We start from the raw sequence: 19086 nt of genomic DNA, 5'->3' as shown, positions 1-19086 counted from the left end.
TTTTCTTTCTGTTTTGCTACCTGAGAAGAAAGGGATAATGTAGAAGTGGATGAGTACTTCAAATAATATTGGATGTTTTGAGATTTGTGGCAATTCAAGGTCAGCTCAAAACAGGTTTTGAAGGAGCAAGTGGGGTGTTCACCAAATATTCTGTATGGCAGGTCTTGCTATTGTCTCAATAAATATATCTATAAAATGGATTTACATCTGCAAATAACCTCCTAACCTCAGTCTGCTGTGAGGCTGAACAGCTGAGACGTGTTGGCAAGGCTGGAACAGCAGGTTGTGGAAGCTGATACTGATAAACAAGAACAAAAATTCAAGTTTTATTGGAATTTCAGAACAGAAATGAGTGATAGGAAAAAAATAAAATGGTTTACATTCAGCTTGAGATTAGTACAGAAATAGGAGGTGGAAATCCTCCCTGCTGAAGCCTTTCTCACTTCATGCTTTGATGAACTTGCTGTGAATGGGGAAAATCAAGTAAAACACATCAGAGAACTTGGTGCCTGCATGAGGCATTCAGGAGTTACCACTTGGCTGCTTTGCTTTGCTCACAAAGTGTTTAGAGCATTAATCAGTGTTACTGATGATAATTAGTATGTTTCAGAAATATATACAACATTTTAATGTGAAATTAATTGTGTGGTAGTAGGGAGGTCTTGGAATGTTTACATGTGTGTGTATATATTACAAAAACATGCATTTATTTGTGTATACACATTTTTGGTGATATTTACTGGTATTTATTTATTTTGGTGATTTACTGAAAAGAGTTTTAGTGGCAATGATTTGTGATGAGAATAAGATCAGGGGCTGCTGCTTATGTAACATTATTACACTTACAGCTGTGTTTTTTCCATCTTAGGCATTTATCACAAGAGATGGGACAGAATGGATGGGTTTATTTTTTTCCAAATAGAGATTTGGCTTGACATTGGAATGTATTTTTATATGCTTTGAAGTTGTTTTTCATGTTTTGATAAAGACCTGGGAACATCAAAGTTCTATGATTTATGTGGAAAAATGAAAACCAAGTGTTGCTGCCGGACTTGGTTTTGTTCTCAATTAAGACAATGGAATTTCCTTCTTGTTACACTAAATAACTTAAAATGGAAAATATTGGGGGTTGCTGTTTTTCTTGGGAAACGGGTTCAGGGCAAAAATATCTGTTCAGAATTAAGTGCCATCAATTCCCCATAGCACAAGCACTAACAAATCAAGGCTTAGCTAAATAAGATAAATAAAACTAATACCAAATATTTTGTAAAATCAATGTTTTAGATGTAGTGATACATCATCATGCATTTGATGCTTAACTATTTCTACTAATTAGGAATCTATACTAGCTTCAAAAGTAGTACAAAGTGGATGTGGTAATAATAACTAGCACACCTTTGGCTTTAATTTGTCTGGAGGCTTTCCACCTGTGCTAGGTATTGGAAGGGAGAAACTGGATGTCAGAAATGTTCACTTGAGGAATTGAAAACATTGTGCCCTTTATCAGTGATGAACTGAGTGTCAAGGCCTGCAAAGTCAATTTGTGTTTTTATTACACTGCATATGTTCAAGGCATTGAGTGAAATGGTTGAAGTTACCTCTGATTTCAGGTTAATGATGGAATCAACTTTTCTTTGTAGCTTCCAAGTCTGATTTGATTTTTCCCTAATGATCAGAAGTATTGTTGCAGAAGGGTAAATCTTTCTTTGTTCTGACATCTAGATGAAATCATACTTATTTACAGGTAAACACATGAATTCAGCTTTGCTTTTAACTATAGTGTCACATTTCCTGTCAGGAGGAGCTGTGGAACCAAGGCTTGGTCGACATCATTAGTTAATAAAAAAGGTATTTGAGTCTGTTATTCTGTATGTAGACTGTCCTTTTAAAATAGGAAGCTGATGTTGCAAGAACAGCTCAGCAAAACATATATATTTCACTTAAAAATACATTGTGTAAAAATAAAACACATGTTATTTTCAAAGCAGAATAGTAGAAGGAAATCTAAAACATCTTTGCAAAGTTCTAGTTGCTATGTTCCTTGGTGTACTAAACCTAAATAGGAGTTATTCTCATTTACCACAAATCGAGTTTTTAAAAAATGTTAATGAATTTAAGCTTTGAGAAGTTCTGTTTCTAAACATAACTTTCTCTCATCTGCATCTTCATCCAATACACTTTTGAAGGTCAGCTGAAAAGATTTCACTCCAGATTAAAAGAGTGGGATTAGAATTCAGAAATATTTTTCCTCTTGGTTTGCTCAAAGAAAATCTTGCATTTATCTGCAAGTAAAGTGTGGTGGTTGTTCTGAGTGCTGGTAAAGAATGAGAATAAGCAGTTTTGTGTGATTTTATCTAAAGAGTATGTGGTGAAATAAAAGTTGAGATAATGTGTGTGCATGTATATATATTTTTACACTTTGAATAACAGAAAAGATTCTGAAAGCACGAGGGACACCATAATGACTGAAGTAACTGAGCTGGTTATTTCAGAGAACGGTGCAACATCGCAGGAAAAGAGCACGAGTAAGGGAGAGGATATGAGCTTGTAAACAGAGGAAGAAGATCCTTGTTAGGTGCCTGGCTGGCCCCAGCAGGGTCAGTAGTAGGTGCCCACGGGCAGCATCCTCAGGCAGGAGAAGGCGTTGACGTGCTTGGCCAGCACGATGGGGTTGCCCTCCATGCGGATCTCGTCCATGCGCGTGCGGATGTAGCGCGTGTTGTTGGACTTGCAGAACGTGTCATCCGTGATGCTCGTGATGTTGTTGTACTGCAAACCAAAACATTCTCATAAATCAATCCATACAGGCAGTGGTGATAAAAGATTAGAGGTTTTTTGCCATTTCCTATCCCTGATGTACAGAAACCAATAATTAATCCTTGCATGGCAATTGGCATCTTCTGATTTTCTAGATGGTCATGGCCATACACATTGGCATGGTAAATGGTTTTATTGAGGTGCAGTGAAAAACTGTAGTGGGAACTGTTTTAAAATAGAATAAGTTGGATTGAAGTGTGTAACTCGTGGGGTGTTTCCTAAGAGAAAGTTAGGAATGCTTTGGGAATACCTGAAGGTGAAGAATGCGCAGGCTCTCCGGTAAGTTCAGGGGCACAGATTCCAGTGCGTTGTGTCCTAAGTAGAGGTAGGCCAAATTTGTGAGCTTCTGTTAAACAGAAAGAGAGGTTACTGATGCTGGTACTACCTGAGGTTAAGTAACTCATGCCTGTTACAAGAAATCAGTAATTTTGTCTGATCACATAACCTGCTAAGTGATGTAACAAAAGCCATTCTTCTGCTGGGAATATTGAATTCCATTATATCAAGAAATTAATAGAACAGACCTTCTATGTTTGGGAAATTTCAGTGTCAGCATGTTGGTTATAAAAGTTGAGACCACTACAAAGTACTGTATGTATATTGTTTATTAGTATTTCTGCAGTCTTCAGAACTCTAATTGAGCCATCAAGTTTTGAATATTTTTTTCTTTATGTGTTAGAGAGAAAGCAAGCAGGTGAAATATTTCATAGAAAATTCTTTTCTACATGGAGGACATGAGAGAGTGAGTGCACAAATGACTGATATTCCAGAGTGCCTTAAAAGCAAAGCAAAAGCTGAAAAGCTGCTTCATCATAGTTTGTTTCTTAGAATACAAAAAAAAAAAATAATTTGGTGGCAGACTGAATAGTCTGGTTAGTAATTTTGGTTACTTTGATTACCTAGATTATTGGGTTTTTCCTTACCTTGAAAGCATTTGCTTTGATTCCTCTGCTCTTGATTCTGTTTTGGTTTGCATTAAGTGATGTTAGTTTGGGAGGTAGAACAGGAAGTTTGACAAGTCGATTTTCAGCAAGAGAAAGTTCTTCCAACAGCAGAAGCTTTGAAAAGGCTCCATCTTCTATTTCTTCTATCCTATTTCCACTAAAATCAATTCTTCTCAAGGTAGCTTTACACAAAAGAAATGAAAATCAAAATATTGACTTTATAATTACATGGCATGTGAAATGTGCATGGCTGTATATGCTAAATGTTATACTGTTGGCTGCAGCATCTAAATTGTGATCTACAAATGCAAATACTATTAAAATTGACATCTGGATTTTTTCCTGGTCTTAAATTGAAAAAATTAAAAAGGGAAAAACTCTGGGTCCTTCTTTTTGTCTTAGAGGTAACGTGAATTCAGATATTTATAGAATTTCTCATGCTGTGGAGTGAGATAGCTGGCAGAGCTGTCCCTGGAGCATTTGAAGGAAAATTAACGCCTGCTCATTTAAGACTGTCTGGGATACGGAGCTGAATTTTATTTTTACAATCTGCTCTTTACCTGATGTTTACAGGGTCCAAAATGCATGTTCATTGTGCCTTTCCATTTGATATCTAAAGCAGAGACAGAAAGTGGGGTGTGACTCACTGATGTCGGCGAAGTCTGAGGCCGCGATGCGTTTGATCTTGTTGAAGCGGGCGTACAGGTAGGCGGTTTCCTTGGGCAGGGGCGGCACGGCCTCGATGTCGATCTCCTCGCAGTACACGGAGCCGCTCAGGCACACGCACAGCAAGCACGTGGGCAGGTCTGCCAGCAGGGCACAGCACACTTACAGCCTGCTCAACTCACTTCAGCCTGCTTACTCAACATACAGTTTTCTCTAATGTCTTTTAAGATTTCCTGTTGTTAGGTTTTCAAAAAATTCTATTTGCATCAAGTTCTGAGAAGATTTATCTTCTCAACTTTGTTCTTTTCAGTGTGTGTGATTTCTCTGTGTATAATCTCCGTTCTTACCTGAGCATGTGACATGCTATTAATCAGCCTGAATTCAGTTTAAATCTTTAGATGGCTCATAGTATGGTGAACGTGACAATTGCAAGCTTGACCATGTTAAATATCACATTTGGAACCAAACCCACAAGGAGAAACACCTGGCAGTGCATGCATATTTGGTACTGTAAGTGCATTGGAGCATTTCTGGCAGGTCACACAATATCCTGTGTTATTCCTAGCTACTCTTCTGTCTAAACCTTTTGATAAAAACTCCAGCAATTATGTTTATATATTACATATGGTTTAGGTTGGAAGGGACATTAGAGATCATCTCATTCCAGCCCACAGACAGGGACACTTGCACTAGACCAGGCTGCTCAGAGCCCTGTGCACAATCTCTATCAGTTTTATACTGAGGTTTTCACAGCTGTTGTTTTAAGTAGAGAGAGAAACTTTTTGTAATGTAGTTTGAGACCTTTCTGGCTTGTGCTAGTCCTCATGGACAGTAGTAAAGTATCATAACTTCTGCTTTGCTCTAGTCTTTTCTGCCAGCAATGTTCAAATACTGGTAATGAATGTGGCTTTGAATCCTGTTTCATCTCCACTGCTGTCTTGTGCTGTGTTTTCTATATTTTGAGAGTTTTGGTTGGCTTCCACCCTGGAGTGAGTGCAGTGCAGACAGCAGGGTCATTCCATGGGGTAGCTGTCACCACACAGCAAAACAGGACCTTCTGCAAGAGTGAGGAGTTGCAAAAGCAGCAGGCCAATACTGGGAAGCCAGTACATAAGAGTAATTCTTTTTCTTACAGCAGCACTGCAGAGAACAGAATGGAGATTTTGAGGTTTAGCTTGTGAATATCATCATTTTTAGGCTGCAGAGTTCTGCCCTGTTTGGTGATTTGGGGTTTTTTAATTTAGTGGCTTGTTTTCATGTTTGTGTAGGAAATGGAAAATGTCAAACAATATTGTGACTGTTATAAAGGCAATAGTTTTTATGCTTGTCTGTCTAGAAGCTCTGATGTTCTTGGAGACTTGCTCAGTTTTGATGGGGCCTTGCTGACAGGTGATATTTGGCAATAATTAACATTGAATTAGCACTTTGGTATACACTGACAGTCCACTGGTCTTGCTGAATCATCAGTTATTTTTGGAAGTTTATATCACAGACAAGCAAAATAATGGTCTCTTTTTCTCTCTGCTCTGTTTGGCAGAAAAACTTTGTCCTTTTTGTGTGCAGAGAGCAGTGGGGTTTGTTAGGAGAAATCTGGACAATGTACCCAGTGCCTGTAGGAAGCTTTGACAAGTGAAGAATGTTCCTGATGTATTTTAAAGATTGACCTCCCTGATCATCAGATGTAAACTTTGAGAATAGCCAATTGTTCAAATAAATCTGTTGAAATAATTTAAGCACATAGTATTTCATCATCACTTGGGTTAAACTGTGGAACTTACTGGGGGATGTATTTTGTTTTTCTTTGTTGTCTTGTCTAACTTATTCAACTTGGGTGCATCTCAATGGCAAATATGACTGGGCAAGTCTGTGGAGATGTTTACAAGCTGTGCTTTGTGTATTCAGAGTTTACCTGAGGATCCTTTACATTTTTCAGCCTGCTCCATCAGAAGTTACAAGGTTTTCCACGGGAGATATGAAAGATATTCATAAACAAAAATATTAATTCTGTAGCCTTTGTTATCCTTTGCACTTTAGATTTGTATGTTAAAACATCTTCTTTTGGATATCTTAGACATCACAATATTCATATCAGTTAACTTACTTGTGTCCTTTGTTGGTGGGACATCAAGTTGGCTGTCATCGCTTTGTAGCATTAGGGAGGTGTCAAGAGAAACATTTGTTCCAGCCTTTGTGAAAGAACAATTGATGTTTTAAAACACAAACCACAGACAAAAAGCCACAGAGCATTACAAGGATTTGAAATAACATCTTGTAAAGCGAGGTTCTTACAATGTACCTACTTATCATACTTACTTTTTAAAATGCTTTTATAGGCTGGATGACTAAGGTGATGTATTGCTACTTTTACACACAAACTACTCACTTTAAAAGGCAAGAAGGGAAGGTGCTGCCAGTGCTCTTTAGAAAACTCAAGTTCTTTAGGAAAGAACAGTAGACACAAAATAGAAATAGAAAATATAGTCCATATGGTGGGAAGGAATATCTAAGTGGTGGATGTTTACAAACAGAGTTTTGAAGATCAAGATTTTGCATATAATGCAAAACTCAATAGGATTCTTGTGAGTCTAAGTTATATTTTGTTGTTATTTTACCCAAATAATCTCAGTAAAATGACTGAGATGTCCTTGCATTTCAAGTTATTCACAATTCCTCCTGGAGCTAGTCATTGCATCTTTTCAGTTGCAGGACAACTTAGTTTATAAACACATTCCTTGCAGGTATTGGCTGAAATTGAGTAATTTGTTTCCATTATCTGCATGTTAGTCTGTTTTAAGGTGTGGGCTGCTCACAGAAAGGGCCTCTTCACACAGAATCACTGGGTTGGAAGAGACCTTCAAGATCAAGTCCAGCCCTAAGACTTGAACTAGACCATGGCACCAAATGCCACATCCAGTCTTTGTTAAACACACTCAGGGATGGTGACTCCACCACCCCCCTGGGCAGCCATTCCAGAACTTTTTCACCCATTCTGTAAAAAACTTTTTCCTAAAGTCCAACCTGTATTTCCCTTGGCACAGCTTGAGGCTGTGTGCTCTGCTTCTGTCAGTGCTGCCTGGAGAAAGAGCCCAGCTCCACCTGAGCACAGGCTCCTTTCAGGAGCTGTGTAAAGTGATAAGGTCACCTCTGAGCCTCCTTCTCTCCAGGCTCAGCACCCCCAGCTCCCTCAGGGCTTCCTCACAGGGTTTGTGTTCCCAGCCCCTCTCCAGCCTCGTTGTCCCCTCTGGATGTGCTCAGTGTGCCAAGGTCCTTCCCAAGCTGAGGGGCCAGGGCTGGGCACAGCACTCAGGGTGTGCCCTCAGCAGTGCCCAGTGCAGGGGCAGAACGAGCTCCCTGCTCCTGCTGGCCTCACCATTCCTGATCCAGGCCAGGAGCCATTGGCCTCCTTGGCCACCAGGGCACTCTGCTGGCTCATGGGCATTTCAACCAGCACCCCCAGGGCCCTTTGTGCCTGGGCACTGTCCAGCCACACCATCCCCAGCCTATATTATTGTGGCCTCTTGTGATGCAGGGAACAGCAGTCAGGTTTTCATTGGGTGCTGGAGCAATTTTAGAGAAATACCTATTATTACTGTATTTACAGTATAGATACAGTGCTTTATACTGTCATTTGCCTGCAGTAACACAAAGGGGATTTCAGTTTGACTCTGGTCAGTTGGTTTTGGCTTGCATCATTTATTTGTTGGTTTGGGTTTTTTTAAATGGGGAATATTTGTAGGACAGAACAAGCCAATATGTTTTTTGGTGTGTGTGGCTATTGGAAACACATGCAGGAAAGAGCATTGTGAGATGTGGAAGATGTTTTGCTTTAAACATGCTTAAGGATCAGGCCCTGGCAGGAGTGCTCTGTGGAAGAGCTGCTTGCACACTGGGAGTGCTGACAAATGAACCCCTTTTAGTTTTCTTAATCCCCCACTCTCCCCTCCTTCAGGGACTCAGGTGGTTCATCTGCAAGGGCAGTGTGCAGGTAGGAGCATCCAGGCTCCTTCTGATACTGGGTTTTATTTGGTATTTAGTTGCTTGTGTGTACTTTACTGTGGGAATTTTTTTATTCTGCAAAACAAGCCCCTCAGGCTTGACATAAAGCCTGAGAAACAAATATCTTGGCCAGCCTCTGTCATTTTGACCCCTTTTTAGCCTGTGAATCATCTGTCCCTTGGCTCTTCCCTGTGTCTGCCTCTGCAGGCTCTGGCTCTGGTTTGGGCTAGCTTGGTTTGTCCTACTGAAGTTTTTGGGATCTCAGTTAGGAAGTTTAAGGTTCTCAGTAGGATTCTGGCAGCAGTTTGGCCAGAATGCTGGGTGGAGGGAAGCTGGGGGTGTCAGCTTACCAGCTACACTCCAGCAAGCAGCAAATCTCCCAGAAGCTTTCTGCAGGAGTTAGCTCACAAAGATAGGTTCATTAGGCACATGAAGACGTGGCCCTGGAGGTATCTGTGCCAGCAGAGACTCCTGAGTGCATGGACTGCTCATGGAGCTTGTATGGCTGCAGCTGGTTTGGCTCCTGAGGGACATTTACTGACATTTGCTGGCACAGCTGATCTGTCCCAGGTGGAGATTTCTAGCACAGTCTCCTACCTGAGCCATCAAAGCAGTCTTTGGTGGGAGTTCTTAGTGTAATGCAACTTAGTGCTCATCTCTGCCACTGGGAAGTGTCATTGAAATTAAAACTGGCAATTTGCAGAATACCATTAAATTCCTAAAATTAAAAAGTATTTGCTGCTCAGCCATAAAAATTCCTCACTATGGAGTATCAGTGCAAAAGATTGTTTGGATTATAACCACAAGTTCATTACTTGCCTATGTAAGCAATGCACTGAAGGAATATTGGCCTACTCACGTACATAAATTCCACCTGCCTCTTCCACTTTACTGCACAGACACATTAATATTTTACATCTAAATACTCCAACCATCTTCAAATTTCTGCAAAATAATTTATTCATCTTATAACACAAAGGTCTGATAGTTAATGTTCAATGAAATGAGTTAGTCCAGATGTGAGACAACATCTAATTGAGTGGTTCTGTTCTCTTGTGGAAATTAAGATTTTGTGCTTTTAAATTGCTCAAATTTTATTCAAGAGTGGTATGACTGTGGTTTCAAATAATCATAGTAATAAATTCCTTGTGATGTTTTTAGTAAAAACACTTTTCTAACGGTGTGTTCAAGCATACAGTAAGGAGTTAAATTTGTATGCAAGACAGATTTCTGACTGGGCATGCTTGAGGAAACATTTGGCATGCATTTCAGTTCCAGTTAACACTTGGAATATTCGGGGAGTAAAATCAGTGCAATAAATGAATAGAAGATCTGTTTGTGCACCCCATGATGTAAACTGGGAACACTGGCACTTGTGTCAATGTAGTTGTTGCACATAAGGAACTCATTTATTATTTTGCAATGAAAGCATGTCAATAGAGACCTGACCTGATGGAAATAATGACTGACTGCATTCCTAGAATTATCCTAAGCAGAAGTGTTGGCCTTCAGAAGACCTGCAGCTTCTAGAACTGCCAGGAGGACTTTGATTTGTCTGTGGCACATCTGTTGGCACCATTTCCATGGAGGTAAACTCCTTGTTCCTTTACTGAAGCAGCAGCAATCTTCTGTAAGCAACTTATTGATCAGTGTCATCTGATGCTCTGCCTAACTGGTTAAAGTTAATAGGTTTAGTATTTTTTAAAGACTCACTTCTGAGTGGATAGTTAGCAATTAGTTAAGAGTCATTTATATAGTCCCTTTTTCATGGATTTATGAAAACATGTTACTTCATCACTGTGGCAAATGTCAGATTTAAAAATACCTTAGACATTTATTTGCCATAAATATGTAGCTGATTGTTTTCATCAATAGTAGAGAGCTGTAATTTAAGTAGATTTGGGAAATATTAAAAACGTATACAAAAGGGATTTTTCTGTATTTGGACTGCAATTTTTTACCTACTATCTTTTACTGTTTTATTTTTCTTGCTTATCAGGCAAAGTTATTGTAACAAGTACAGTTAATATTAATGAAAACCTCCTTGAGCTGTGCATACTGGGCTGTTACCACTTGCTTTGGATCTGTGGTATTTTCCTTGGCAGCTACTCTTGGGACAGTTGCTGCTGTTTTTTCTCCCTGATCAGTGTTGAATCTCCTTCTCCTTTGGTGTGTACTGGTTAGGACTGAATGGGGGTGTGACATTTCTAACTGTCCCTGGCAGCTGAGCTTGTGGCACTTCACTTAATTCTGCCCTGGCTTTGTGTCTTCTGCTGTTGTCTTGAAATTCAGAGGCAGGAATGTGGAGCACCCAACAAAAGCATTCTGTTGGGAGATGCTGAGAGTGCCCTGAGATGTAGGGAATATTCTCTTTACTAAGACCCTCAAAGTGTTAATGTGTAAGTGGCTCCTCCAGCACTGGGCATTCTATAGAAATTTGGGAGTGCCCAACTGTTGAGCTGTAAAATACCCAAACCACCCACCCCTGAAAAACTGAGGAAGCAACTTGATAGTTTGGCAGGTCAAAGGAGGAACTGTGGTTTATACTGGCAGATTATGTTCCATAAAAGGGGGGGTCCAATTATTACATTGGTAGTAAAAGAAAAAAAAATCCCCTTCCTTATTCTTAAGCAAATTCACGGAGTTAATACAACATAGTTAAAACTGTTGAGCTAGTAATTAATGCATCCTGCTCTTGAAACTCTTATGATTGCAGGCACATAAGAACAGCAGAGTTAAAATGATGCTTTAGCCTTATTTGTGCAAGCCTGCCTTCTTGGCTTACTCAGACTGTAGCAAGGGGAATTTTTTTTTTTGTGGTTTTAGTTTGAGTGGCTTTCCCTATGTCTGAACTCATTGTATGCTTCCCTGTTATTTTAGGACTTTTCCATAAAACTCACATGCATGCACATAACACCTTTTTCATATCATGCTTATTTTAGTTAAAAATATTAAAAGGAAAATATAAATAAAATACCTTTCTTATATCCTTGGATTGCATTTCATAGTCTTGTTGGGTCAGGCTTCCCATGGAAACATCTGTATCATACTCATAGAGTGATTCTTGCTGTAGAGGTGGTGCTGCATTTACCAAAGGAACAAACACAAACAAAACAAACGTAGCCTGCAAAGTCTCCATTCTTGCCCAGAACGATGTTTGTGGCTTTCAGGGAGCTGGTGAAGATCTGCTCGTGCCTGGACTCTGGAGAACACTTTCTTTGGGACTGGAAATGAAAATGCAATCCGTCAAAACAATATTTAAAGCCTAGAGTACTTGTTGGCAGTGGTTTCTAACACATAAGGAACATGGAACAACTTTTAACTCTTGGTATCCTTTAATTAGACTCTAACTTTATAAAACCTGTTCTTAACATGAGAAGAAACTGGGAAATAATAAACATTTTATAACAAATAAGGGAAATATTCTCATTACATTTGTTTATTTCCCAGTTTATTTTTGTTAAAAGACAATTTTGTTAATATTAAGTATTTGGCATATATATAGATTAATTAATTAAAATATTTGAGGTTCAAATGCATTTTTCTTTATTGTCAAAATAAGGGGTTTCAAACCCAAATGCTCTATAACAAAAGCCTCTCATTGTCTTTTACTTTACATGTGAGACTAATCAAGAGAAGATAACTTAATACCCTCAGAATATTATACAGGTTGGGCAATTTTCAGGCAGGAAAGGGGAAGAGGCTGCAAACATGATCTTTGAAACATTACAAATATGCATGCAATAATTTAAAAAATAAATCTTTGCACAGCATTTCTCTCCTCTTTGCTGTAGAAAGTTAATCTACTTTTAGGAAAAAAGCCCACCTACCTTTTTAGCAGATTTCAAGCTCCTCACTGAAAAACCAGATATCCTTATCTATAGTTACTGTTTTGTCAGTGTACTTTAGGTTCAAGTTATGCATTACATCCAAATTGCTGAACTGAATGCTCTCTCCAAGTTTGAGTCTGCAAAGTGCTTTCCATGGGGTAGAAATGCTTTGCCAGCATTCTCTCCCAGGGTGAGAGGTAATTTCCTGGAGCAGGGGGTTGTGCTTTGCAGAACATTTGCAAATGCTAAGCCTGTGTGGCTCATCCTACTTTTGGTAATCCTTGTTAAAATGGCAGCTTTCTGCTTTGCTCTTTGTATGTGCTAAGGCTTTTTCTGTAAATGAAATATTAATTGTGCAAACTGGAGGTCTCTAATAAGGCATGTGTTATCCATTTTGTGAAATGCTTCAGCCTAGAGACAAAGCAGCTGCTTTCTGAGACAGAGGTAGAGCCAAAACACACGTCTGTTGGATTAGTCACATTTTGTGAATAGTGAAATGTTTTATTTTAAGTTGTAGATGTTTAGAGAAGTTTTACCTATCTATGAAATGGAAACTTTTCAGTCTCAAGAGTTCTGGAAAAATGTTCTTTAGAATTTCTTGTGTTTGTGTTGAGATTTTCAGACAATCAGTGTCTAAATCCTTCATTAATTAACTTATTAGATGGTTTATTGAAAAATGAATTTCACAAAAAATACCAGCTTTGAATAAAGTTCTGCTTCAGTTTTACAGATAACTCAGTGAACACTGTCCAGGTGTGGAATTTCCATCGGAGCTATGAGCAGCAGTTTTCTGGATTTGTAATGCATTTCTTCCTCCCCCATCCTTTTCCTCATTATGAATTTTTGGCAGTCAGCACAAATGGGAGACAGATGACCAACTTTGAACGTTTATAGAGTAGCTTTCTCAAGTCTTTAAAAAGTATGTAGCAATAAAATCTAGTGGGAATATATCCAAATTTACATTTCTCTTTTATTGTCATACCTTTTTCTTTTTTTTCCCCTAGAGTAATCCTGGTGATAAACTGTGGACCTTTTGGTTAAGTTTTCTTTTAAATGCTGCCTTGTTTAGCAGCCAAATGTCTGTAGGAAATCTGCAGAGTGACTAGAGCCAGTTGCTGTCTAAAATCTTTTTGGGTTTACAATACCACCAGTTTCTGAACTCATTTGGATTTTATTAAAACGTTTGTCGCTAGTTCACATGCAAATTTAACAATGGGATAGTTTGGACTTGAAGCTTGCTCTGGGATAATGCTGTGATGATAAAATGAGATGTGAAGAGGCTCTGTAATAATGAAAATTGTGCCCTGAATCCCATTGGCTGTTCCTCTGCTGGAGCAATGACAGCAGGAGTTGGGAAGGGTGAAATTGCAGTGTCAGTACCAGCTGTGCATCCCTCCTGCCTGGCTGGCAAGTGATGACACAGCTCTGCTTTGTCCCCACCCCTTCCAGCTGCCACCCATCTGCCAAACATCCACCTTAGGATTTCCTCTCTCTGGGCATCCAAATGTTTCCAGTGCTTAAATGTAACCAAACTCCATTCTAATGGAAAAAAACTACTAAGTGTTGAAGCTGAAAACAAGATATAAAATATTAAATATATTTGTTATAGTTTTATGATCATTTATTTTCTGAGTACTGAAATCCTGGATTTCACAGCTAAATAGAATGTTTTAGGAATAGCTTTATCTTTTCCTTACATATGACAACTTTAAAAAATGAGAGAAAACTAGTAGATAAATGAGGCCTTGAAAATGTAGGAAGTCTTCATTCAAGGAAAGATGTGTTTGTGTTGATCTCCAAGAGGAGAAGAGGCTCTGAATTTTTAGACAACTTCAGGAACAGCTTCTGCACAAAACGTGAAAAATCTGTGTTCATCAAGATCACAAGGTTTTGATTGTGTGCTTATCACAAAAAGGTTGTCATGTGTGTACTCTCTGCAATAGAGGCACCTCTCAGAAGCTCATCAATACTTCCTTACAAACATATTCAAGGAGGGAGATGTTGAGTAGTTCATTTGGTGTGATGTCATCAAGGAGTAGCTCACAGTGCCAAATAAAGTTGTCACCTTGTCCCGTAGTTTGTCAGCATTGTCATGAAAGAAGAAAATGCATCAGCAAATATTGTCAGATAAAACCAGTTTTTGTCTGAATGTGTAGCAGATGCTCAGAGCAGCACAAGGATGGGGGTGGTATGGATGGCTGCAAGCAAGGAAGGGGAGTATTGCTTCTTTCAACTGCTTTTTCCTGCTCAGAGTGAATAGAAATAACCAAAATATCCAAATCATGTGAGATGAAATATTTGGTTCATATGCATTGGCAGTAGGGGAGCTCACAGGAAACAGCCTGGCAAGCAGGGATTGCTTTCTAGGCACTGTTAGTGCTTGGAAATTGGATGTATAAGTGTCTCCTGCTTGGACTCTGGTTACAAGGATCCATGTTCTTGGAAGGAGGGTTTTTTCTGGAAACCTAAGCCTGCTGTGTTGTTAACTCATTGAGCTCCAGTTTTTGATAAATGTGTCCATGATGTGTTTCCTGATTTCCCTATGGTGTCTCATTTGCACTGACTGATTTCCCCACAAAATACTTTCAGCTGTGCTGACTGTTAGTAATTTTGAAAGGTAATTTTTCCTAATTTTGTTGACATGGAATCATGACTTAAATTTGAACAGTAGTCAAATTGTCATTTTGCAAGGATATAAAGTGTAGCTGAAGGTGTAAATGAACCACAAGTCGTCTTGTAGTGGATAGAACCCAGGCAAGATTAATGGGATTTCTCCTTTTGTAACCTAAAAGAAATAACTTTTTGGAATAGTTCTCTACACAAGCTTTATTTTCTAAAACAAAAGCCTTTTCTTTTGATATTTATGTGGGATTAATTCCAGTTTCTAAAACTACTTTTATCTCTTTGCTGCTGCATAAATGTATGATATGAAACTTCTCAGACTCCTTCATTCCCTTCTGCTTTTTGTTAAGGTCCTGATAGAGGGTGTAAAAATAGTTTTTAAGCTAGTTTAATGCCAGTGATGATGATGGAGTTGTATTTATTCTGGGAACTAAAAGTATCCCAAGGGAGGAGGGAGCAATCTCCTGGTTTCTTTGCGAACTGAAGGTGGTGCTATAGAAGGGTTGTGTAAAGCAAAGTCAATTCCAGCTCAGCACCCTTGAGGGATGGAGGAGGGTTCAGAGGTAGTGTTAAATCTAAAATAAGTGTCTTCATCTCCTAGAGAGAAAATGTAGAACATTCTTCAAGATTCAGAATCACTAAAGAAGTACCTGAAATGAAATAGTTATGCATAAACACCTCCAGATTTTTATGAAAAGTTGCAACTATTTCCAAAACTCAGTGAATTAAATCAGTTTAGGTCACTGTCAGGGCCACCAGCTGCAAAATGAAGACAGCTGAAAAATGACCTAGTGATTGTATGAACATCCTTCCATATGTTTCTGATTTATAATCAGAATTTTTTAAGGCTGAAGACATTACCTTTATTTCTGGAAAAGAAAAACTTTTATCAGTTACTGTGTTATAAATGAATAAAGCACATTGCAAAAATCATGCATAATATTAAACAGAAATCAAACTATGGTTAACAAATAGAAATGATAACCAGAGTAGTAGTGCTGTCTCTCTGTTGAACACATTTGCTGTGTGACATCAGTTACATCCTGAACCAAAAGCCAACCTACTGCAATTTATTACAATTTCTTAGAATTCCTTCCAGAATTGGCATTACTTCCTTATGACAATGCCATCATTTGTTGGGAGCTGTTACTGTGTCCACAGGGACATTTGAGTCAGGGCTCCAGGAATCATTGGCCTTATCCATATTTTACTTCAGTGTTCCAGGCATCTGTTCCTTGTGTTGTTCAGAGCATCTGCTTTACTGTGTTCATGGCTCATCCTCACATTTATCTGCTTTCCTTGTGTTCTACTTGTAGAATATGGGCATTTTTTCCTCTGTAGACGATGAATTAATACATTGAATTACAAGGTTGCATTTCTATTTATTTTCCTTTTAAATTAATTAGGTTGTTAGAAATATAAATTTTGGGCAAAACAGTTAAAACATTTAAAATGTTTGTATTTGTGGAATTCCATAAGTTGCAATAGTGTATGCACAAATTGGCTTATAGCTGAATAGTTCATACTCTTGCAGCAGTATTGGAAAATGATAGTGAAATCTCTTCAATGTGTATTTTTTTGGTTAAAAATACAGTAAATTCCCTTTTGCTGCTTTTCAGGTAGGAAATGCCTGTGCTTATAGCTCACAACGATAAGGTTGAGCAACAAAGAAGGAAATGGATTTGTATTGCAAAAGTGGAATGTGAATATGTTAAACAAAGTCAGAAAATGTGAACTGTAAAGCGTCCCTTTTTTCTAAAGGAGCTTCTCTGGTCATCCACAGAACTTTTATTACCAGAGTACTGAAGCAAAGTGTAAAAAATATTTATCAGGAAAAAGCAAAATATATTCCCACTTTTTTTTGGGCTAAAGAAAAGAATATAAACAGTTGGATTAAACTATTTTTATTTCTCTTTCTTGTGATTTTTATAATAACTTCTGTTGATTGGCACCTTACCTGAATTGTTCATGGAGATGGAGTTAAAACTCAGATCAAGCTTTGTTTCTGTATTTTCTGACTGTGCTGTAAACAAACTCATTAAGCTATTTCATTGGTAGGTTTTGCTGTTACTGATGAAATCAATAGCATGTTTAGTTCTTAGTTTATGAACCTTTTTCCTGTATAGTTGGTAAGTACAAGAGCAAAGATGAAGTGAGTTTGTTTTACACTGTCTCAAGGCAGTGGTAGTGAGGAGCAGAACCAGGATAATGATAACACAGAACTGGTGTGGAATTAATAATAAAGGTTAGTGCCCAATATCCTGTGTGCAGCCGTGCCCACAGACATGCTGTGGGAAGGCAGAGAGCACAACAGTGATGTGTGGTCCTTGTCTCTGTCCTGTCTTCACATGTTCTTTCATTCTCCAGCTATTTCCAGCTCAACACTTTTGTCCTTACTGTTTCCTTTAGCAACCTTTCATGGATCTCCTCCAAGGAACACAATTACTGTGTCTTTTCTCAAGAGCAGGTCTAAAATTGCTGCTGCAGCCACTGTGTCCTTGGGCACATGGGACACATGAGCTGCATTTGGTGGCTCCTTCCCTGGTACTGGAGCAGATCCCAGACCCTTGCTGGCAGTCCAACCCATAATTTTGTGGGGATCTCCTGTACCCCCTCAGCCATCTCTGTGCTGAGCCCTAGTGCATTCCATCTTGTTGATATAGAAGCCAATCCTTACCTTGGGTGACCTTGCTCTAATCATTTCCAATCATGCCCTGTGTAATTCCACCAGCTACCTGAGCCTTAGGAAATCAATACTGCATTCAATGAGTGAGGCACAGATTTATGGCAGTGTCTGGGTGTCTCCTGTTTTCCATTTGTCTCTACATGTGAGTTTCCTTTTTGTGGCTCCTGGGTGCTGAGCCAGTTCTCACTGCTCACCTATTGCTACTGGAGCACTTCTGAGTCTTGCTCCCTGAGTGGTGATGGTGAGGTCACCCTTCATTAGTTTGAATGTGGAACTGAGATCATCATTTCCATGCACATCACTTCTCATTTAGCTGTGATGAGCTCCCCTGGCTGTTTTAGCATCCTGAGGACTTTTGCAGCCATTCTCCAGCAACACTTAGCACTCATTGTTGCCATCTCACTTCTCAGCCTGGTTTGTCTATCTCTTGTTAGTATTTTAAATGGAATAAATCCCAGCACAAGCCCTCTGCAAAGTTCCCACCAGTGGGATTCCCTCCAAAGCAAGAACTGACCATTTATTCTTAAGCTGTTTCTCATACTTTATTAGAATTTTATTTGTGATGTTGCCTTTTAATCTGTGGCAACCTAATTTCCTTAAAAAACTTTAGGAGTTTTTGAAGGCTGTTTGGACCAGGATCTCCCTTTCCCACATCCTTCATGATTCCCTCAGAGAATTCCAAGATATTTGGAAGACAAAAACACCATGACTTTTACAGACAGCATCCCCTGTGTTACCAGAGCAAATTTCACTCAGCTAGATATCCATTAATCCACTACTTTATTGTAATTGTCATTTCTCTAAGGCTGCCAAATCTGAGTTCTCTGTCCATTGTAGAAGCCTTTCTGGAATAAGTGTCCCATGTGCTACAAGATTATATGATAATATTCATTGAAAGAAAAGTGAGTTATAATAGTTTTGCTTGTAATGCAAATTTCATGTTCCACCTGAATGAGTCGAGTGTAATAAGACAGCTCTGAAGTTTTCAATAATTTCCAGTTTGACTTTAAGAAATGTATATAACATCAATATTTTGACTTCTACTTTAAAACTAAAGCTAAGCTTTGTTTCATAAATGTCTTTAAAAAGCAAAAAGTTTGTGATAAAAGATGTGATAAAAGATAAAATATCTGCTATATTCACTATAGCAGAATAGTGTTCTTTTATTTTTAAAGCTGAGCAAGCCTTTCAAAAAAGCCTCTTATTTTAGATTTGCATTTTGTGCACCATTCACTTAAAATCTGAAATAGTTGAAAGGTTAATATACTACATGTATGTATTAATAAAGCAATAAAGTTATAGATATATCTAAATTCTTGTATATAGTGTACATAAATGATATTGAGTACTTAAGGAATGAATACATGTATATGTTCCTTTTTCAGAAACCCAGAGGTGTTTGAGTGTGATAAACATTAATAATTTTTTTAAAAGCAGCCATTCTGTAGCACTGTGAATTTGTGAGGTGACCATAAAATAATTTGCTATGAATAGAGGATCTGCTCAGAATGTAGATAAGAAAGGG

At 38.5% G+C, this 19086-nt stretch overlaps 2 protein-coding genes across 3 annotated transcripts in view; one reads left to right on the top strand and one right to left on the bottom strand.

Moving 5' to 3' along the window:
* The window catches only part of CENPP (centromere protein P), a 116055-nt gene that overhangs the window by 13356 nt on the left and 83613 nt on the right, over positions 1 to 19086 (top strand). The window lies entirely within an intron of this gene.
* OGN (osteoglycin) lies at positions 304 to 12459 on the bottom strand. Its single transcript, XM_064723915.1, has 7 exons — positions 12254 to 12459; positions 11401 to 11647; positions 6529 to 6613; positions 4409 to 4567; positions 3741 to 3943; positions 3068 to 3163; positions 304 to 2769 (listed from the first exon to the last, which is right to left on the bottom strand). The coding sequence occupies exons 2-7, from the start codon at positions 11560 to 11562 to the stop codon at positions 2599 to 2601; spliced, it is 876 nt and encodes a 291-aa protein (XP_064579985.1). The 5' UTR covers positions 11563 to 11647; positions 12254 to 12459; the 3' UTR covers positions 304 to 2598.

This window comes from Zonotrichia leucophrys, chromosome 12 (assembly GCF_028769735.1).
Source record: "Zonotrichia leucophrys gambelii isolate GWCS_2022_RI chromosome 12, RI_Zleu_2.0, whole genome shotgun sequence".
NCBI lineage: Eukaryota > Metazoa > Chordata > Aves > Passeriformes > Passerellidae > Zonotrichia > Zonotrichia leucophrys.
This window is presented reverse-complemented; position numbering and strand designations above follow the sequence as displayed.

Bases quoted from the DNA above. Each gene is read 5' to 3' on its own strand.
- OGN (XM_064723915.1), bottom strand. From the start codon at position 11,562: ATGGAGACTTTGCAGGCTACGTTTGTTTTGTTTGTGTTTGTTCCTTTG. The intron at 4,568-6,528 runs GTAAGTTAACTG...CCCTGCTGGCAG, and splicing joins CCCACCAACAAAGGACACAA to ACCTGCCCACGTGCTTGCTG. The intron at 3,944-4,408 runs GTGAGTCACACC...TTTTGTGTAAAG, and splicing joins CTCAGACTTCGCCGACATCA to CTACCTTGAGAAGAATTGAT.